Source organism: Calonectris borealis, chromosome 7 (assembly GCF_964195595.1).
Source record: "Calonectris borealis chromosome 7, bCalBor7.hap1.2, whole genome shotgun sequence".
Taxonomy (NCBI): Eukaryota; Metazoa; Chordata; class Aves; order Procellariiformes; family Procellariidae; genus Calonectris; species Calonectris borealis.
The window spans coordinates 6,929,964-6,951,337 of NC_134318.1; the positions used below are offsets into that span (position 1 = coordinate 6,929,964).

The window sequence follows — 21,374 nt, forward strand, 5'->3', positions numbered from 1 at the left end:
TGTATGCCCCGTTCCCCTCTGAATGGGATCTCTCTGGTTAATACTTTCCCCCGCCGGTCTAATCCAGACTTGACTTTGGACGGCAGGCACACCCCGCTGTTTCTCTGCATCCTTCGGAGGCACTCGGGGCTGGCTGGGGCCGTGCTGGCGTGGCTGGGCTTGCCGTGGAGGGGCAATTCTTGCTTGGGTCAGAAGATGCCGGTGCCCACCAAGTAAGAGAGCGGCCGAGGCAGGCAGGTCTCTGAACCGCCACCTTAGATACCATGCTATTTAATGTATGGCCGAGGTGGCAAACTGCTACCGCTAGCTGGCACGGCGGATGTCTGCCAGCCCATGAAGCCAAGCTGCCAGGCTGGCCCACAGAAATGCATAAAAAGGTCTTTCTCCAGCTTGGGACGAGGTTCGCCCCAAACCTCAGAAGTCGTGGCTGCTCCGTCGGCTGTCCTGACCCCCCCCGTCCCCTTCTCCTCGTTTGCTCCAGCTCCATTTAATGGGATCGGACGAGCTAATCCCCCGTGTCCCCTCGCAGCGCTATCAGATGGGATTTCTGCACCGGGGCTGGAGGGAAACCCATCGCCCAAGCAATGGGGTGCCCTCACCCAGCCCCGCTGGCTTCTGCCGGAGGCCGGATCCATCCTTGCCCTTCGCTCCATGGCGGGGCTCGGTGCGGTTCCCGCATGGCTACGGCTCCATCGCCCGAACCCCGGGTGGGCGGGGGGACCCGTGGCCCAGCGAGGGACCAGGGGCTGCAGCACACATGGACATTTCAGCATTAAATGACAGCCTTGTTTTCTGTTGTGTTTTTTTAAGAGACTGCATGCCTAACCAGACCGCATTTCTTGGTCTGCATCCCATATTTATCCTGTAATTACACCTTCGGACAAAGGCTGCCTGTCTGTGAGACTGATTTTTTTAAGGACACAGTTTTATTATACGCTGTGCTTTCACTGTAATGAAATCTTGGGGGGGGGGGTTTAAAAATCCCCACAATTTGGGGGTGAAAGCTGTTCTTTCTCAAAACCTGCCCCAAGAGCGAAGGAGCTTGCCCAAGCCTTCTCCTGTCCTTTTCTGAAGGAAAACCCAACTTCTGACATCCTCTCTGCTTCTCTACCACCCCATGAGGATTAATGCCACAAAACCTTCTCCGTGTTGTCCCGTAAGAGAAAGGTGCCACCTCACCGCCGAGCCGTGGGCTCCTCTGCCGCAGGAGCAGAGCCTTGCCGGAGAGGTCTTTGCAATCCCTATAACCAGCCGGCTAAGCTGGATAAAGCTGATTAAGCTCCTCGTTGCACCTGCCTGGATCACAGCACCACAAGGGATGAATTCCCACAAAACGGGCAGTGCCGTAAAATCCCTAATGGCCTAAGGGGTAGGGAAGATTTGCACGGCGTGAAAACCCAAGGCGGTTGCTGGAGGTGTTTGGGCAGGGATTTCTTCCAAGGGGAAGGAGAGCCCTGGCTCTGCCCGCGGCTCACCCAGTGCTGGGGGCTGCCACTGGCCGCCCTTCAGCTCCCCGAAACGCCTGCATTGGGGTGAGCCTGGAGCTCGAGAGCCCTCACCTGTAGGTGCCCGATGGCAGGTGAGATGAAGCCCGTCGCCGGAGCACGCCGAGCCTGGCCAACTCATCCCGCCTGTGGCAGCGGGTTAGGTGGGAAGCGAGATTTTCACCATGCCCTGCTGCGTCGTGCAGGGGAAGAGGAGCTGGGGTGCAGCTGGGCACAGAGCTCGCTTCAAGCCCAGGAACAAGGAGAATAGTCTCGTGGCAGGGCCCCGGGACAGAGCGGACCCCTGCTACCAGCTCCCCGCGGCTCTTCTTTCGGATACAAAGATGAGCTGAATCACAGAGACCATTGCATTTCATCTTTGGGGTTTTCCTGAATCCCTTTTCCGGTGGGATCTGCAACCAGTTTATGGGCTGGCACGTATACAGGCGCTGCCTATAAATACACGTGACTGGCTGGGCCAGCCTGACCAAAATAAGGTGACTTTGGTGCTGTGGTTTACGGGAAGCGGCCAGCAGCTGGTCTTCTCAAGCTGATGTCACTGAAAAACTGGAAATGAAAAATGAAGTTTGATGGGGAGAGCATAAATAAAACGAGTCCTTGTTGATTTTTGCTAAAAGTAAATTTTGTTTATAAGGTATAAAACGGCTAGTGTTGATGTTTAAAAGCAGCCAGGGACTGGTCTGAATTGGTTTTTCCAGGTCATTCTTTGCCCTGGCCTGACCCGATTCCACCCCGGCTGCGGCAGAGATCCCCGAGGCGCGCGGGGTGACCAAATCACCCGGGCAAAACGGGGCAAAACCCCGGGGCAGGTGCCAAGGACAGGCGATGTGGTTTGTCGAGGAGAGAGCAATCCCTCACCTCTGGAAGACACAAAAATACCCTTTCCCTGAAGCGCAGCCTCGAGCCGCGCAGCTGGAGGGCCGCAGCGATGCTGCTGCCGCTGGGGCCGTCGCAGGACGATGTGCAGGCAACGTCTGCGGGCAGAGGGAATGTGGTGCGTGAGGCTGCTGATACGGAAGAGGACGAGCACGCTCGTCCTCGGGTTTTGCAGAGGTAGCTGCTAGCCAGACGCAGTCACAGAGTCTCCATGGCAGCGATTACTCCACAGCGAGTTTGATGACATTTATTGTCAAGTCCTGAATCATCTGTTTATTTTCTGTGTTTGAGAGGGACGTTTTTCCCTCCTGCATCGAGGCCAGGAAGAGCTGCAGCTGGGAGAGCTCTCCTTTGGTTTTACGGCAGAGACATTGTCAGTAGGGGGACAAACAGGACCCTTCTAGCTGCCCAGACCTGGCCGCGAGGGACGGGGACCTGCAGGCTGTCCGGGAGGGAAAGCAACTCTCCAGAGGAGACCAAAGGGAGAGAGGTTAAAGCTCTTCCAGCCTGTCGAGGGCTACTGCAAAATCGATCAACCTGCCCTGATGCTCATGGTGGGCAGGACAAGGAGGCACAGGCTTACAGGGGGTTCAGGCGGGCGCAGAGCAGGGGCACTTGTGGCATCCTAAGGTCCTCCCACGCAGCACCGCCATACCCATCCTTTGATTTATCATACTCAGATACGTATTAGCTACGTCTAATGTCTATTAGCTCTGGCTGATGTTGCGTTAAACCTGATGTGGAGAGGCTGCAGAACAGGAGAACGCCTGCGTGGCATGTCAGAGCTGCAGACGTGGCACAGGAGTAACCCGCAGAGCCGCTTCCCTATGCCTCTTCCTTCCCCCTGGCCCCCTGCCATCCCGCAGGGAACGTACTGTCCACGGGGCAAGTGCGACAAAAAGGCCAGGGAGCCTGGGGGAAGCCAGGGCAGGCCGATCGCTGCCCCCAGCCTCCCCACCTGCCTCGGGCGGACAGATCACTGGCAGAAGACAAACTCCTCTTTGAAGCTGACCAGCTCCTACTCTGTGCAGCCAGCTAGAGAAATAACATCAAAACAACGTATTTGCCAATGCTGAGCGTGCACCTGCATGCAGAAGGCTCCCTCCGACTACAGCGTTGAGCATTCGGGGTTTCTTTCTATTTGCCTGAAGCTGGATGCGAGGTTTTCACAAAGGCTCCTTTTACCTCCCCTGTTTGCTTTGGGCACTGTTTTTGCCACTGACCTTGTCGTGCTTGTTGGTGCATCTCCATTTCACTGGCCCAGAAGTTTGTTACCCTTTTTTTGAAAGGTAGCCCTGATCTTCTGGCGTACAACCGGATTCACCTGATGATCGCCCTCATTGCCTGGGAACAACGCTGCGGAGGGCTGTCCTGTCCTTGCCAGTGACTTTGTCTCGATTGAAGCCAAGCAGAGGACAACCAAGCCCACCGCTGGCAATGCCCAGGAAGGCTTTGCCTTTGTCTTGGAGGCAGGATGAAGGCATTCGCCTTGGGAGCAGCAGAGTTAGGGCAGGAACAAGATCTTTTTCTTTGTGGCAGGTCTGGTGCAAATATACCTGAAGGGGGAAAACATCACATAATAGGGTAAAATAAGGGAGAACTCTTAATCGATTTCTCCCAGTAGTGGTACGTGCTGCAAAATATATGCAAATGCCTGGCAGGAAAAGCTGAAAACTGCCTCTGTACAAGCCAGAGCTGGGCACAAGGGTGCAGGGGAAGGGGGAGCGGGCAGTAGCACATGGGAAGTGGCGATTCATCCACAGCGTCCCCGTCTTCTAGGACTGGGCTTTTGATCCAGGTTTGCTCCAGCGGGATGAAATGCCAGGGGCATTAGGCAGGTAAAGCCAACCCTGCCAGGAAGGGGAAGGGTTCACACACACGGGGTGCTAAGCAAGCCCATCCATGTAATTTGAGGGAAGAGCTTAAATCAGGTTTTGATTGCTGAGTTCATCCTTTTAAAAATGGAGACGGGTTTGGTTTTTTCCAATTTTTGCATGGAATTATCCTTTCCCAAAGCTGGCCATCACCAGGCTATTCCAGCAGCCTCCTCACAGCTCAGTGCCCATGTAGGTACCAGGAGAGAGGACAGGGAGCAGACCTGGAGCGCTACTACCCTGGGGATGCTTCCCAGCCTCTGGATGTCCGTAGCTCCCGGATTTCCTGGCCAGAATGGGTGCCTCTGTGTTCAGCAGCTCTGGAGGATTTCTCTTCCCTGGATTAATCAAAATTATTTTTCCCGCATTGAAAGTTTTAGCATCCTCCAGCCGAGCCCTGTGTAACAAAAAGCACAAACCTGCCCCTGGCTTATTTCAGCTGAGGCCGTGGGCTTTCCCACCAAGGACCTTCCCCTGCTCCCGGCTTTATTGTCGGTCGTTCCATCCCTCCTCTCTCAGCTCTCTTCCAGGCTCCCCCCGTGTAGAGCAGAAACACCCCCAATGCTTTCGACCCCTTTGTCACCCTTCTTCCCCAGTCCCCGTGCCCCTTCTGCAACGGAGGGGAGGGTGTCCGGTGCCGCACGCTGGACTTGGACACCTGCGTCTCGTATCCCGTGTCCCCACGGCCGAGCCGGCTGCACCCTCTGGTGGCAACCCTGAGTCCAGGCCCTGCTTTTCCTGGGAAAAAAGATGGGAATTCCTTCGTCCGTCTCCCACCCGTGAGGTTGGGGGGAGTTTTGCTTAGGACCCTGCTGGGAAGGGGCTTCGGCACTGGCCGGCGTTCGCCAAAGGAGGAATGAGGAGCAGAGGGAGCCTTCAAACCAGCATGGGAAGGGGAGCGCGGGGGCAGCTCTGCCAGCTCACAACGCCGCAGTGTGCACAGCAGCTATATTTATCCACACGGCCGGCAGCTATATTTATCTGGAATGCCACAGGAGCCTAAAGTCTTCGGGGTAATTTCCGTGCTGCGGAAGAACATGATCTGGATGTCCTTTTTACTGTAAACCTCCTTCTCTGCTTCTCCAGGGGCCTTCGCTACCTTCTCAGCCCTTCCCTGCTCCTCCTTACATCCCGCTATCTCATGGGATGGGCTCATCTTCCCTCCGTCCCTCTGGCACAGCCCACTCTGGGCTCCTTTTCCCGCTGCTGCTCGGAGCAGATACGTCTTCATTTCTCTCTCCAAGGGAGCCGTTTCTCTTGGTGAAGGGAGCGGGCCATCCTCTGGCTGCGTTATTCATTCAGCCAGTTTGTGGGTTTTCCGACGAGCCCCTCCAAACCACAGCCGCTGAGGGCTGCGAAACGTGAACTTCCCCAGCAAGGGCAGGAGCTGGGCACCCCTCTGCTGCCAGCCCCCAGCTGCCCCCCAAAAGGGGGCATTGAACCAACATGCATTTAACCAACATTCATAGCTGACAAAGGACAAACCAGGGTGGACAAAGCCTGATGTTCGTGAACTTTCCAAAACAAAACAAAGTGAAACTGTCTCCGTATTTGTTTGTTTTTTTTTTTTTTTTTAAAGATGAGCTCATGAATTTTTAATGCTGGGGTTTAGCAGGACTGACCGCACACCCTCAGCATTAGCAGAGCCTCCCGTCTCGCCCAGCATCCCTCCCCGCCGCCAGGCTGCAGCTGCCGTCCCCGAGCCGGCAGGCACAGCCGGGCCAGTTCCCCGGCTCTCTGGGTGTTTGCCCATCACCCTTAAAACACAGCCCTCGGTTCGTAAGATCCTCACGGTCCCCTTCTCACGTTGAGGGGGGGAGTGAGGAAGGTGAAAGAGGAAATACTGGGTGCTTGGTGCTCACCTGGGCAGACACCGCACCCTGGCAGGGAGCGTCCCCCTGCTGCTGCCCTCCCTGCAACCCGGGCTCAGCCCCCGACAAACCCAGCTCCTCCCCGGAGCTGTTACGGCTGCAACAGCTCGTCAGCCGGCCAGCCTGACTCCACCCGCCGCGGGGAGAGGCGGGCAGCCAGGAGGAGGCGGGTGCGCGGCCCGCTGCGGTCACGGGAAGGCCGTGCCCCGCGTGGGGCCAGCCCCCGGCTCCCGGCTCCCCGGCCGGACCAGGCTGGGCTGGGCTGGGCTCGGCCGGGCGCAGCGCTGAGTCAGGGAGCGAGTGGGGCAGCTCCGCGCCATGGGATCCCGCGTGTCCGTGGACGACTCCGTGCGGGTGGTGGTGGTCGGGGGTGGCTTCGGAGGCACGGCGGCCGCCAGCCTGCTGAAGTCCTGGGACGTCCCCTTCGTGCTGGTGGACGTGAGAGACGCTTTCCACCACAACGTCGCTGCCCTCCGCGCCGCCGTGGAGAGCGGTAAGGGCTCGGCTGATTTCCACGGCCTTCCCCCTGCGTGGGTCCCGGCGGGTCAGCTCTCTTACCCCCACCAGTGACCCCAGCAGCTCGGAGGTACTCGGGGAGTGGGGTACTGGAAGTGCCTCCTCCGTCCCAGTGATGGTGAAAGACTTGATGTTTTCCCTCTGGGAAACAAGTACTTGCCTCTGGGAGGACGCACAGGCCGTCTGCGTTAGGCTAATTGCATATCTGCTGGGAAAACGGCACAAAAACTACTCGGATGGTCTTTTTTTTTTTTTTTTTTATTTCAAGAGTTTAGAAGGTGACTAAGCTAAAACCAGCAGCAGCTGGAGGGAGTGAATGAATGTCTTTCTGTATCTGGCACTTGAAATGTCAAGCAGCTCAGCAGTGAGGCCCTGGATGATAAAATTCTGTCGGTGAGCTGCTCAGACTTGTCTGGGATCTCACTGGGGAGACTGGGCTAACCCCATTACTCCAGTCGCTGGGGACTTAGGGGGAAAAATCTCATGTTCAAGGCTGGGAAAAAGCATTAAAATGATGTCAAAAGCTTGGTCTGAGAGGCAGATAACATGACAAAAAGCCTCTGACATCCTGCCTGAAATGCCCTGCACCACAGTGGAGCACTTCCTGGCAAACCGGTACAGGAGATTCTGTATGGGGAGCAGAGATAAAGCAATCTAGCTGAGGGTGTCACCTGGCCTCTGAGGAGCTGATCTTGTCACCAAATCCGAGGCAAAGGTCCTGAAGCTCATTGCTGGGCAGAGATAACGCACAGCCTCTGGTCCCAGGTGCATACCATGCTTTTGTCTGAGCAAGGATGGCATGAGGGGAGAAGGGAAGAGGGGTCTGTTAGCCTCCACAGAGGGAGATCTCTTCCCTGTTGTCTCCTCTTACCACAGGATTTGCCAAGAAGACTTTTATCTCCTACTCTGTCACCTTTGGGGACAGCTTCCGTCAAGGCAAGGTTGTTGGCATAGACCCTGGGAGGCAAGAGGTCTTGCTCAGTGACGGTGAGGTGGGTGACAAAATAACTTGCAATGAGTGACTTGGCTGCCTTAGGGGATCACCTGCTAACGCGGGGAGTCAGGCTTCAGCAGGGCGTGTTGTGAATCTCTCCTCCTCAGGGTTTTTCTTCAGCTATGTCATGGCTGCGAGAATGCAGGACTCCAAATCTAGGCTATGTTGGCTTTGACTGGTGATGTCTGGTTGGAGAAGTGACTTGGAATTTAGGTTTCAGACTGTTGTCCGTGCTTGGAGTCCTCTGGGGGGGAAAGGGCGAGATGCGCAGGACCACAGGGCACCTACAGAAAATGTGCCTCTGAGCAGGAAGAGGAATGCAACTCTCATCTGCCAGAGGAGGGGGTGTGTGCGTGCAGGACAGAATCATGCTCTGGGAAAAACGAACTGGACCTTTGCCCTCGAGTTGGAGGAGAGCTGGGAATGCTCTGCAGTTGTGGCAAACACCCCCCTATCTCCTACGGTGCAGATCAGCTGAGCACACGAACCCTGACCTACCCAATGCCCCCGGGCTCAGAGTTCGCATGCGCAACAGGGTTCCTGTTCTGATGTAACCCTCAGCTTGGCTGAAATGCCTGACCCCAAACAAGCCACAACCCAAGCCCTCTGGGAAGTCACCGATTGCTTTCCTCTAGGTTTCTGCCGCCTATGGGCAGATATACAAATGCTCATTCTTAATACTGGCCCTGTAACGATAGGAGGTAGAGAGGAATGAAACCAATGACCTACTTGTATGGAGGGCTGCCCCAGAGAGAAGCAGGCCCTCGGCCATCTCCTCTGAAACCAAGAGGCAATGTGGGGAAAGACTGTAGCGTTTAATCATCCTGAAGAGCTTGGCAAACAGAGACCATCTTTCCCTGCACACGCTGAATGGCACCATCCCTTCGAGCCGAGCTAAGTGGTCTAGAGCTGTGTTGGGATGTGGGTGTGCAGTAAATACCGCACCCCATCGAGTGCTCAGATGAGCTTTTATTCTTAGAGCTGGATTTAGAGCTCAACAATTAACCCTGGAGCTCAGATCCTTATCTAACTGCAGGAAGAAACAAGGGCAGCAGCTCTGATAACTCTTTTCAGCCAGAGCATCTCATCTCTGTTCAGAAGAGGGTGAAGGAGAGAAGTTAGCTTCTGGAGCCAGCTGTGATGGTAGCTTCAGTGTCTGGCATAAATATCAGGTTATTTCCTGTAAACTTTTGGTAATTTCTTCAAAGCTCTCAGCTCACCTGAAGAATGGTGCTTCTCTCAGACCCTGAGGAAGGCAGTTACTTGGTGTCACCTAACGTCACTTTCTGACAGTGCAAGTACTTTCCTAGTTATCAGCAAGGGCTGGAGGAGAGGGAATGAGTGAATAGTAACTAGGAGGCAACAGCTGTGTTCTAGGCTCTGTTTTTAAGAGGTCTAACATCCTATTCCACCTTCTGCCCTCCCAGGAGCTTCACTACTCCCATCTCATTCTGGCAACAGGCAGCGATGGGCCATTCCCTGGGAAGTTCAACAAAGTCATTGACATGGAAAGTGCTATCCAGACCTATGAAGACATGGTTAAAGAGGTGAGGAATCAACTTATTTCCTAGGAAGTGTTGCCTGCTTTTTTTCAGCTTCCCTGTCCCAGACACCACTACGGGTATCTGGAGCTATCTGTGTCTAAGAACAAGAGACCACGATGCAGGGACAGGCCAGGACAAGGAGGACGGGCTAGCTTGTCTGCGTTCTGCATGCCCCAGGGGAAGATCAGCTGTCCGCACAAGGGGAAACCTGAAATGCTCAACAGCGTTACAGTGTACACAGGAGTGCATGGGGTTCTCGTTTTTTGTTTCCTCTTAATGAACTAGGTGGTTTATTGCTGTTGGGCCAGTGCTGTATCTCAGAAAGGTCTGTTCACGGAGAGGCTGAAGGTATCTGACTCCCTGCACTTAAGAGTTCTCTTGTAACATGAGTTTCCTCTTTACTTCAAGATGGAGAAATCTGAGCGCATCCTGGTAGTGGGAGGTGGTGCTGCTGGAGTCGAGATGGCTGCAGAGATCAAAACAGAGTACCCAGCCAAAGAGGTAGTAGCATATGAGTTACAATTAACATCATCCTTGTTTCTGAGACTGTTCTTCTGTGATGGTCCTGCTGGAGGTATCCGAGATCACTGCAAATCAGGAGTTTCCATGCAATGGCAGCCTTCGCCCCTACTGCCTCCTCTTCTGAGAGCACCCTATAGCCTGTCACCAGCACTAGATGCCATTCACTGGCTCACCCTCCTCGGGCATTAAGCAGGGTGGAAGGAAGCTAGCTATAGCTGCTCCCGCCCAGCATGCGGCAAGTCCTGCCCCATTCCTGTGTCCTCCTGTTTGCTATTTTGTCCCCAACAGGTCACCCTCATTCACTCAAAAACTGCACTAGCTGACGCGGAGCTGCTAGATAGCGTCCGTCAGGAGGTGAAAGAGATTCTCCTCAGAAAAGGAGTGCGCCTCTTATTAAGTACGTACTTAACATGCCTCTGAAGATCTAGACTCTGAAGCTCTATAAGCTGCTCTTCCTTTAGCCAAAGCGTCTCCTTCTGACATCCTCTTTCTGAGTTTCTTGACCAAGCATGGCTCCTTGAATTCCTGTTTCTCTAGATACATCTGGGCTAGCTGGAAATGGCAGCCTAGTAAAGGTTTGTGACCCAGGCTCTCTGTTGCAACAGGTGAAAGGGTCAGCAATGTGGAAAACCTCACGCCAAACCAGTTCCAGAAGGACATGGTAGTAAGGACAGAAAAGGGCACCGAGGTGGTTGCTGACATGGTGGTCCTGTGCACGGGAATAAAGATTAACTCTTCAGCATACGCTGCTGCATTTGGTAAGTGAAAAAAACCACTGGGTGGGGAGAAGCAACGCAGTTGTTCAATGTCTTATACTTGAGTACTGTGAGGTTAGGAATCAACCTTGTACAACCTGTAATGGTTATTCCATGATACAGCAAATGCTCTAACATCACATTAAATACTTAACGATGAAATGTGACCTTTGGAAACTTACAGACCATAGATCAAGTGGCCAACAGTCTTCTCCAGCTCCTTCTGCTAATACCTCCAAGAAACCTTAGTGTCCTAGTTCAGCATGAGGCAGATGACACCTAGAAGTTGATGCTAACTCCTGCTATCAAGGCCAGGATTTCATCCTAGATACAAGCTTGCTGAGTTCTGAGCAAAAATAGGCTCAGCACATTCAGCATTCTTGCTGAACTATCAGCGTCACAGGGTGCTCAGCCGATTAGTTATTCGGTGACACATCTTCAGTCTGAGTCCTCTTACAGCCCAGTTTCAGTTACGGCACTACAACTATGGAGCAGTAAGACCATTATACAGTCTCTTTCTCAGGCTGTGTACGCTAGCTCTTAAGGTTTCTTGATGTTTCTACTGAAATATCCAAGGATGATTCATTGCATGAGACTGCAATAATTAACTACAGCAAGGCAAAAAGCATCTCTTCCCTGACATGTAGAAAAGAGGGTGAAAAACCAACTCCTCACTTTGTGTCAATGACATGTTTGATAACATCAGCAGCATTTTGGGGTCTCAGGTCACAACAAGCAACACAAAGCTCCTTCTGAAAACTTACTGTTTGGCAAAACAGGGGACAAAATGGCAAGTAACAGTGCTTTGAAAGTTAACAAGCACCTCCAGCTGGAAGGCTATGAGAACATCTACGTCATTGGGGACTGTGCAGATCTGAAAGAACCGAAGATGGCCTACCACGCTGGCCTCCATGCCAACGTCGCGGTGACAAATATCATCAACACCCTGACACATAAGCCTCTTAAAACCTACGAACCAGGTAAGGTAATCTCCTAGCACCTGGAAACTTACAGACCATAGATCAAGTGGCCAACAGTCTTCTCCAGCTCCTTCTGCTAAGCAAGGACCTGGCCTTAGCTGTTGGGCTGCTTTTCTGCAGGGAACAGCTGTTTAACATATACACATCGAAACCTGCGTGGAACACTGATCAGAGATGAAGGAACTCACAACTGGGGTTGGCTATATAAGCTTACAGCTCAGGCTTCATCTCAGTTTTTGCCAAAGACACTGTAGACGTTAATTACTTGTGTCAGTCTACATACGCAACGTGTCCTTTCTTCACTAATGTCTTCCTGATAAATCTACTGGTGGGTGTCTGCTATTCATCAAACTTGTTTCCTTTTCTTTAAATTGTTTACTGTCCAATTGAATCCTAGGAACAAGGAGATGATTTCACTTTCTCTACTTTTCTCTCCTTAAACTATACAACAAACACAAACTGAACAATCTAGTCTCAAAAATCTAGCTAGGTGATGGGTCTCATTAATAAGCAGCTGATGTAAATACTTACCATAACTATGTTGAAAGCTGTTCCACATGGACAGAGGATATCTGGACAGCAGTTTGGTTTTTAAAGGCTGTCCTGTGTATTTACATTTCTTTCTACTTAAATTTTGTTGTCTACCTCTTGGACTCCCTCTTGGGAGAAGAGAATCATTCTACACCATGCACACAGACAGCCCAATCCTTCAGCAATCACATTACTGAAAGAGGTAGAGCAGATGGTAGCAAGGAGAGAGTTGTGAGGAGTTCTCCTTGGGCCTGCTGCTTTCCTTGTCATGCAGCACATGGGTCCTTAGCAGTACATGTGGGTATGAGGGGCAACACCTACGTGTAGTAGGGTTTGATACTTAGCTTTGAAACTGCTTAACTTAAACCTCTACATCTCTCTTCCAGGGTCACTAACATTCCTGCTTTCAATGGGCAGGAACGATGGCGTAGGCCAGGTGAACGGTTACTATGTGGGACGTCTCTTGGTGACCATTGCTAAGAGCCGGGACCTGCTTGTCTCCAAGAGCTGGAAGACGATGGGACAGACAATGCCTTCTTAAGAGGGGATCAGTAACAAACCAGCAAAGAATACAGCATCTGGACGAGGGTGAGGGTGCACTTTTATTGCTTGGACAGACTGCTACTGTCTTCTGCAGCACCGCCTAAAGCCACCTGTCTGCATGCTGCATTAAAGGGGTGCTCTGCCTTGCTGTAAAGGGGAAGGAGGCACTTTCCAAATGAAGTGCACAGGAGTTCTCATGACGAAAACCAAGGAAGGAATGTTTCTTTTTCTTCCCTGTTGAGATAGCTCTGAGCAAGAAACTTGGTTTACCTTGATTTGTAACAATAAACACTGTGGTTTTAAAAATCTCTCTTATGTGGTTTTCCCTTGGCTTTCTCTACTCCTGCTCTCCTAAAAAGTACCTGCCTCTTACAGATCTGGAACCTGCTCTGCAGTGTGCAGGAAGAATGGCTCGCAGCACTGCCTGGGGAAAGCCTGCCTAAAGCCTTGAAGAGGCTATGGTAATCCTGGAACTCAACAGAATATAATGCAGCTTTGTGTCAACATCTCCACAGCAGCTTTAATTATGTCACTTAGCACTATAGTTCAGCCAGAAGAGCCGAAGAGCTGGTTAGCTGTGTGCTAAGTGTGATACAGCAAGCACTTAATTACAGATGCTGCTGCTTTTTTTCCCTGCTTTTTTTTTTTTTTTAAAGGTGAGAAATTCCCATAGCAAAAGTAGGATTTGTAACAATAACCACACTTGACACGTCTTTTCCTTTTTTTCGTATAAAACAAACAAAATCACCATGAAATATTCTCAGTAATTACAGATTATTGCGAGTTAAAAGCAAAACAGAAGCTCCTCATGCATCACTTCTAAAATCCTTTTCCCCTCTCTGTGGGCTGGAGGCAGAAGTTTACCATCTACCCTCAAGGGAGGGGAAAAAGGAGCAGAACATTTTTAAGAGCTTTCTCTAAAGTGTGTGTGTGAGTGAAAAATTCATCACTACAAATCTAAAATGAGGTTACTCTTTAAAAACTGCTAAACTAAAGTAACAGGGGACACTAAACAAACTCCTGAAAAGAGATGGTAACTCAATTGCTTAAGGTGATATAAATGGCTAGAGGATGCTGACAGCATGAAGAAATCGGACTAACCCCCTCTCATCTCTAGTCACAGCTCTTCATCAAGTCACAACACATCACACTACTACCACTCCCCCTCCTCATCACATTGAAAAAATAAAACCCACCTCTAATGCTTTTAATGCTACTCAAGTTTGTTGAAAAATAAAGTTTCATTTGGCTGCTGTTGCTACTTAGTGTCTAGCTTGGCCATTTCTTGCACATAGATGCCAATACTTTCACTGTCGAAGAGCAGAAAGTAAATGTTCTTCAAGGAGGAAGAGCTGGTGCCGTCAAAATGGGTGGAAATAGCTCTTAGAGTCACCTGGGCTGCCGTCTGTTTTGGGAAGCAGTTTCTATGTGGTAGGGGAAGAAAACAGAACACGTGAGTGTCAGCCATCTGTGCAAGCATTATACACACGTGATGCTGAAAGGAACAAGCCATAGCTGTACCAACTACAGGCTGCTGTTAAGACAGTGCCCATTGCAGTTTTGCAATCTGTAAATCCCAGAAGCAAACCCAGCAGTATTCATCTGCTGCTGTATTAGTTTCCTTGCTGGCACAGTTACTGTTTTTATTTGCTTCTACTTTTTATAACCACACAAAGTTTTTTAACACTCTCCCTTAGAATTAAAGTTTTCCATGCCATGCTGGGCAGGCTAAAAAAGTTGAAGGGATGATTATTTTTTCAGTTGAAAATTGGAAAGAAAAAAAGCAAAAAACCATCAACTACTTAGCTGACTTCCTCACTCCGTCATTAAAAACACTTTGCTTGAGACTTCAGTGAAAATAATTGAAATTACAATCCCAAGGCAAATTAAGGTCAAGACGCATTCATTCATTCATTTTGATGGTAATATTCTCTAACCTATAATCTGAAAAGCTAAAAGCTACCAGTGTTTACAGTAAGTGCACTTTTCAACTGTGTTGACATCTCTTGGGGCACCTGGCCCACATCCCTGAGATTCAAGTTTCTTGGCAGCAGCATTTTTTCCATCTTAATCATTCTCATACTCCTTTTTCAAGTCACAAAACCATTCAGCTGCAACGCAGTTCCTTCGCTCTCATCTCCGTGCTACAAGGGAACTGGCTGAGAGCACATCACAAAAAGCACAGTTACTGTGAGGGTCAGCTGCTTTGCATCTCTGTTTATATTAAAATACAACTGCTGTAATACTGGACATAATTTCAAGAACTGTTCTACAGTTTGAATTTGATGCCTATCTAATGAAATACTCTGCCTTGCAGTATGCTCATGCTTAGGAAGGTCTCCACATTGTTCTACTTGTCTAACACTAAACAGATACCTTGACCTGGAAAGCATCCCTTCCTGAAGCGATACATGTGTGTCTCTGCCACTGACATCTGGAGGGAAGGACACTCCTGCATTCCCTGCTGGAGTTTCTCTGCTGCCTGACAATGCTTTTAATAATTCTGCTGATTTTGCATAACACTGAAGAGCAGTGCTTGCTACATGAGCATGTAGGAAGCCACATACCTTGGAGAGTTTGGATGAGACTTTCCGGGGACATACTGAATTGTTTGAAGGTGAGTTAAGACTCAGCTGAGATTTCAGATGGGTCTTTGGGCATAACTCTGCTGGCTGCTCTTGAGTTTAATGCCTTCTATTTAGATTCTACTGCATGATAATGCTCCAAAGGCCATGCCAAAAAAATTGGCCAGCACAACCTAGCCCATGTCCTTCCTCTGAGGCAGGATTATATATAACTTTCTGCTTCTGAAAAAAGTTTGTCTAACCTATACTTAAAGATCTTCCGTGATGGGGTTACATCAGAATACACAGATAAGCCATCCCAGTAGCTAACAATCCTTACACTTGAAAAATTACGGTATTTCTTTCAATAGCATCCAGAGCTGCCTTTGCAGTGTTTTTTTCTCCCCCCCCCCCCCCCCCATAGAACTGTGATTTGTGCATTTGGTTTTATTTTCCTTTCTAAGTTTAGTACTACTCACTTCTCCTTACTCAATTTCATGTTACTGATTTCAGACTACTTATCATATTTATATTAAAAACCACCCAAAAAAGAGCTTGGAAAGTAGTCATCAACAATGGCTGTATCCATGTTCACTGTAATCCAAACGATTACTAGCAAACAGATTTTCCTGCTTTTAGTACCTGGACAGCATCTGCAGCAACCCAGCTAATACGCCTATTTATTGATAAGCACTTTTTGAAAATGTTTTTCAGTTAATTTATATCTGCTTCACAGCACAAGTAATTTCATCTAAACTGCATTTCTCTACTTTTTAATGTCAAGATCGTCGAGGTGAAAAGCCCTGGCACAACTGAGATATCCCGTCTATTGCTACATATCAGTTACTGTAAACAGTCCCTTAAGATGGGACCGAGGAAAGATGAAAATTCACAGAACCGATACAGCATAATTCTTGATTTACCCAACAAAACCAGCATTTCTTGTGCAGACATGTAGGTGGAATAAAATGACAGCAAAACTATTAAGTCTTGTTTGAAAAACTGCCTTTTTTCAGACAACTCTGAGGTTCTTTGATAAATAAAGTGTAAACCAGCAGCAGCACCTGGTAAGACTTACTCTATTTTCTGTTAGCAGGAGTAATTGTAAGAGCAACAGAGAGTGAAATGGAACTAAGCAGCAGAGGGATCTGCACTAAGACTAATGCTCCAAGACTGGATTATTCTTAGATAACGCTCATAGGAGACATGAGGTCTACAGAGACTATATCTATTGGCATTAAAAGCTACAGTTTTTGAAAGCTGAACTTTATTATTAAAGAGTGGTAAAACAATTTGTCACAGTTTGCTTTGACTGAACGCTATAAACAAAAAGATCTGTGTATAAAGGAAGAAAAATCACGAAAAATTCCACCGCCCCTCTATTTATTCTTTTGTCCTGATCCATAAAAATATTATTTTGTCTTGAAAAGTGTGTAAAAATGGCATTTCACCTCCTGTGTATTCAGTGATGTGTGGTGATTTCCTGATCAAAATGCAGTTTTACTTTCATTTTATTCACTACCGGGCCAACACAACTGGACTGTACTATGTACTCTACTCTTTGGGCATTACCAAAAAAATCAGTAGTTACATTTCAAATTAAACATAAGCATGCGAACTCCAACACGAAAGAACAACTTCTGCAGTTAGCAGGGCTTGTGTAAGGTTTCTTGTGATCAGAGACCAAGCAAGATTAACGAACTGTCAGTTTAAAAAAAAAAAAGGAGGAAAAGATAAATACTTTGGATTTCTTAGTCAAGCACATTTTATTTGCTAGTTATTGGGAAAGAAATGTGTAGTCTCACCATTGGTTTCATAGTTCCGTTTTTAAAGCAGAACTATATTCGAGAAACATTGATTTTCTTCCGAAAGAAAACATTTTGTGTGACTAGTCTGTTTAAGATATATTCTTGGGATGACTGATGACTTAAGTGAACACCCCACGTTTCCCTAGCTCAGGCTGCATCACTGTTACTTGCCTTCAGTATTATGCTGGTATAATCTTATTAGTATGAATGTAGTTTTAATAAGATTCACCACAGCAAAATGACGGGACATAAAACCTGAGGTGGTGCAGGCCCATAGCAGAAGAATGGAAATTACTGCCTAGCAATAGAAAACACGGCAAGTCCACTCTGCTCTCCTGTGGGTTAGCTCATTTCTCTATACAAGGGCTTTCCGGTCGTTCCATGCAAACACTGCACTTTAAGCTCCTTTAGTCTGGAGAAGCACGGTGTCAGATGGCCACAGCCCTCTCTGGAAGCAGGGTCAGCCCCTTTCGTGCCACAGACCAGAGGGTACCTCTCTATCGCATCAGCAGCTCTCTGACAGCTAATTTTACCATCGCTACCCGATACAGAATCCTCCTATGCAGAAAGAATCATACCTGCCACTGGGAAACGGGGGGAAAGCCACCGACTTCAACTTCTTGTCCTCTGCGGCTGTTAAGCAGTTCTTTATAGTCTCTTCAAGCTGCTCTTCACACTTGTCTGAGCCCCACTGTGGGATGTGACAGTGGATGACAAACTTTGCTGCTAGGCCGCTAGACTGAGTAAGTGCAGCTAACACAAATGAAAATATAACATTTAGTTTTGAACAGAAACCACCCTGCAATGACCTCTCAATCCAACCTACTTTCTTAATTACATTACCTCTCCAAAGAAATAAATTAGGGATTAAAATGTGCCACAGTGGCTCACTTACAATCATAATCTGACTGTCTCGTCATTAGTTTTGTGATCAGTTATTATTTCTTTGGAGATCAAAGGACCTGGTGCTCATTTGGCTAGCACACAGTTATTCAATAATATTTTTTTAGCTTTCTCATTGAGCATGGCCTCTGGATTTGTTTTATGCAAAGTATCAAAACTTTGCACTGAACACAGTATCGCTAATCCCCCAACAGACATTTCTGCAGTGCTGTCACAGCCTTATCTGAATGCTTTGCACAAATATCCTGCATCATCATTACAGCTCCAGAGTGTTAGGGAGTAATATTTAGATCCACTTCACAAATTGGGTAATTTCAGAAAACGACATGAAAATCAGAGATGTTTGTTGAAAGTCTCCACCAGTTATGTCCAATTAGGAATCTCAGATTAATTTTTCAGAAAGCATAATATTTCTCCAGGACCTGCAGAGTCCACAGCATGGCATCAGTTTGCTTTTGTTGCAATTGTGACCATTAGCACTCCTGAGAATCTGCATCTTGGGAATCTCAGGCTAAACACCCTGAAAGTAGCTGTGCAATTAACACCCGAGGATGAAAAACTTGGATTTATTCACTTGTCCACCATCACAGAGGAATTCTGTTGCAGGCACAGAGGAATATTGTCTAATGCTTCACTGTGCCACTTAAATTTCAACCAGAAGAGAAATGTCAGGCCTTTAACCATAGGGAGCAAATTGACTGAAAACAACACTTGAATTCAAGCCTATTAGGCTGGAGCTCAAGTGTTTGCAGTAGACCTCCAGTGATTAACAACCATTTATTATCGCTTGCCTCAAAACCAGTAGAAGGGGCAAATTCAAACATAGCAACACAACACAATGCTTGAGAGCGTACATTTTCCTATCTATTAAACTAAGACTATCTTCTTGCCTGGGACTGGCTTAATAGCATAAAAGGAGTCTATTTTCTAGTTAGGTAGTGATGTTGACAGAGAAAAGTCGTTTACTCTGATGTTATGGCACATATTTTTGATTCAATGCAAAAGTGAAGCAAAGTATCTTGTACAAAATTTTCCCTGTCATTTGAAATTATAAAACTAGGCTATTCATTTAGGAGATTTTAAAAACTGACTATTTAAAGCATTTAGTTTCTTGGGTATTGAGATACTAAGCCAAATAAGGCACTGGAAGATATATCGTAATTTCTCTCCATTTGCCCTCCAGCCACCCCTATGAATTGGTTTAATTTGTTGACAAAGGAAGACATAATCTCAAACCCCAAACTATTCACCGCTACAGATGTGTTAAACATTTGAAGGGAGCTCTTCTGTAATTTGTATTTCTATAATGTAGCTGTAGTGCCTGGGAGAAGAGCAGCAATTTCTCTTCCAAAAAGCATGTCAGTTCTAAAGATCATATCACATCTTTCTTTGTGTTCAAAGTAAGGTAATTGTTTGGATTATACTGTTCATCAAATATGCATAAAGCAGGATAATTTATAAACTATCACTGTTCTTATACCTCTTATGTTAGACTGAGAGCTGTTTCTGATCCTCCCTAATGCGGTACAAAAATAGGACAGGAAAGATGGCACAAAGGTGACAGCACCTAAGTTTTCCTTAATTTTTGGACTCTCACAGACAGATATTGCCTCAGGTAAATTAATCAGCCTGCTGTAATTTATGGTGGCACCTTAGGTGGCACCTAGAAGCTCAAAGACTGGATGTGCACAGCACACAGGAATCCTATTCTTCTTCCTTTTTTTTCCCTAAGCAGGCTGTCCATATCAGCAAGAGTTTCGAACAAGAAACAGAAACATTTACATCACATAAGCAAAGGCACATACATAATCAAAAACAGATCAGAATGTCCAGAGAAAAGAACATATGGAAAGAGCTGTTTCCAAAAGAGAGCGTAGCATCCTTTTTACCTTCAGCGACTTCCAAAGGTCCTTGAGATTTGCGAAGCTCTTTCACCGTTTCTAAAAACTCTTTCCCTCCAGCCTTTTCCAATGCCTTGCCTGCAAGGACACAGTGCAAAAGGCCTTGGCTTCAAAGTATCAGCATAAAAAAAACAACTCTACATTACTTAAAAGAACATTGTACACATATTATCCTGTTTCCCTCTATCAGCAGCAGCTGAAGTTTATGTTTACCACCCTATCTAGCCACACATAAATTTTACTTTTTATTGGTTTTGAAAATCCCTGTATGTTATTACTGGAAATTACTTTAATATAATTTTGTGTAAGAATGCTATCTTACTCTGGCTTATGGCTAAAATAGCGAGGAGTGGGATTTTCAGGACTCAGATTTTCAGCGTCCGAAATGAACTCAACATACAAACCCTGCTACTTTCTGAAACAAACACAGCTGGGATGCCAGTGAAGGTCTTGATGACTGACTGTATAAAACAACGATCCAAAAGCCTGCTACGGGATTCTGTGCCTCTCTATGCGACTGACTGCATATCTCTTTTTTACCTCCCTCTTGCTTCAATTTCCGTATTTGTACACCAGCAGTAATAATATTTCCTTATTTCACATGAGCAGTATAAGGCTTTGTACACGAGTATTTCTAAAGTATGTAAAATCCTACAATGAAAAGCATAATTAGAAGAGTTATTAATATATAATTTTCTTCACAAAATTTTCAGAGGCAAATGTAAAAATAATCCAATAAAGACCGCAATAATGATTATTTACACCTTTGCTGCTCATGTGCTTCAACAAATTATCTGTGTTTTGATTGTCGTAAGCCATCATTAAAAAAAGATAAATTAGTGATTAGCCTGTTATACCTAGTCAGATCCAGCCTGATTTTCAGAGGTGTTGTAAGTGATATTTTATGGCCTGGGGAAGATTCAGATGAAACAGGACGGGATCTCAGCAGGCAGATAGTAGACCAGCTACTGTTCCAACTCTAGATCTGTTTTTTCTGCGTGTAGCAGAGCCTCACCTATTTCCTCCTTGAGGTCTATTTCAGCAGTTGTAGGGTGAACGATGCCTTCTACTTTCATGGAGCCAATATGGCTGATGTCACTCTGTGTCAGAGAAAGCTGTAAAATAATAATAAGAGAGTAGGAAAAAAAAAACCATAGTAATCCGAGTGCAAAATCATTTTCATACCAAAATACTAAAATGAAAGAAGGCTGGATTCAGTCTTTCAGAAATCAGTAGTTTTACTGTGTTCAATATGCGTGATTCTGATTTTTAGCCTTTAATTAATTAATTTGTACACCACTCTGATTGTTTTGTGATTTGCCTACAGCTTGGGAGCTTGCTCCAGAAGAAGTTACTGCTAGAAAATTCATGTTCTGGCATCACACTTTGAAGAGAAAAGGCTGACTTTGGAAATGCTTTTGTTTAAAGAGAAAAATACTAAAATTAAAAAGCTTTTCTCCTGTATAAAACACTTGCCCCACTAAACTACTGTAGGGACTGAGACAAAGGGCTGAACACTATCCTGATCTATAAAAGTTTCACCACCTAAATAATTAATTTCCCTTTGATTTCCTGGCATAAATAAAATAAGGAATGCTTTACCCACCCACGCATCTGGATACAGGAACTGGCCAAAACTTGATGTCTTAAGGTGCTCAAAAAAGGCTGCTCCCCAGCTTTCACAGCC

The 21,374-nt window shown here is 47.3% G+C and overlaps 2 protein-coding genes across 5 annotated transcripts in view; one reads left to right on the forward strand and one right to left on the reverse strand.

Moving 5' to 3' along the window:
- Positions 1–6,284: 6,284 nt before the first annotated feature.
- On the forward strand, positions 6,285–12,819 carry AIFM2 (AIF family member 2). Of its 2 annotated transcripts, XM_075154166.1 has the most exons (8): positions 6,285–6,619; positions 7,519–7,634; positions 9,064–9,183; positions 9,589–9,681; positions 9,991–10,099; positions 10,308–10,460; positions 11,237–11,437; positions 12,355–12,819. In XM_075154166.1, the coding sequence occupies exons 1-8, from the start codon at positions 6,445–6,447 to the stop codon at positions 12,507–12,509; spliced, it is 1,122 nt and encodes a 373-aa protein (XP_075010267.1). In that variant the 5' UTR covers positions 6,285–6,444; the 3' UTR covers positions 12,510–12,819. The 2 variants fall into 2 exon arrangements, with proteins under 2 accessions (XP_075010267.1, XP_075010268.1); XM_075154167.1 differs by lacking the exon at positions 11,237–11,437 and having other exon boundaries at positions 6,289–6,619.
- Positions 12,820–13,224: 405 nt separating this feature from the next.
- Positions 13,225–21,374, reverse strand: part of MACROH2A2 (macroH2A.2 histone) — a 28,370-nt gene continuing 20,220 nt past the window's right edge. For all 3 annotated transcript variants that reach the window (XM_075154170.1, XM_075154169.1, XM_075154168.1), the window contains exons 6-9: positions 20,703–20,802; positions 19,676–19,765; positions 17,462–17,636; positions 13,225–13,935 (exon numbers count right to left, since the gene is read on the reverse strand). In XM_075154170.1, coding sequence (XP_075010271.1) covers positions 13,770–13,935; positions 17,462–17,636; positions 19,676–19,765; positions 20,703–20,802 — 531 coding nt within the window. In that variant the 3' untranslated portion in view covers positions 13,225–13,769. The remainder of the gene's footprint in view (positions 13,936–17,461; positions 17,637–19,675; positions 19,766–20,702; positions 20,803–21,374) is intronic.

Excerpts from the sequence above, each read along its gene's own strand:
- AIFM2 (XM_075154166.1), top strand. The coding sequence starts at position 6,445 with ATGGGATCCCGCGTGTCCGTGGACGACTCCGTGCGGGTGGTGGTGGTC. Across the intron at positions 10,100-10,307 it reads AGGAGTGCGCCTCTTATTAA|GTGAAAGGGTCAGCAATGTG; the intron begins GTACGTACTTAA and ends CTGTTGCAACAG. Across the intron at positions 10,461-11,236 it reads AGCATACGCTGCTGCATTTG|GGGACAAAATGGCAAGTAAC; the intron begins GTAAGTGAAAAA and ends TTGGCAAAACAG.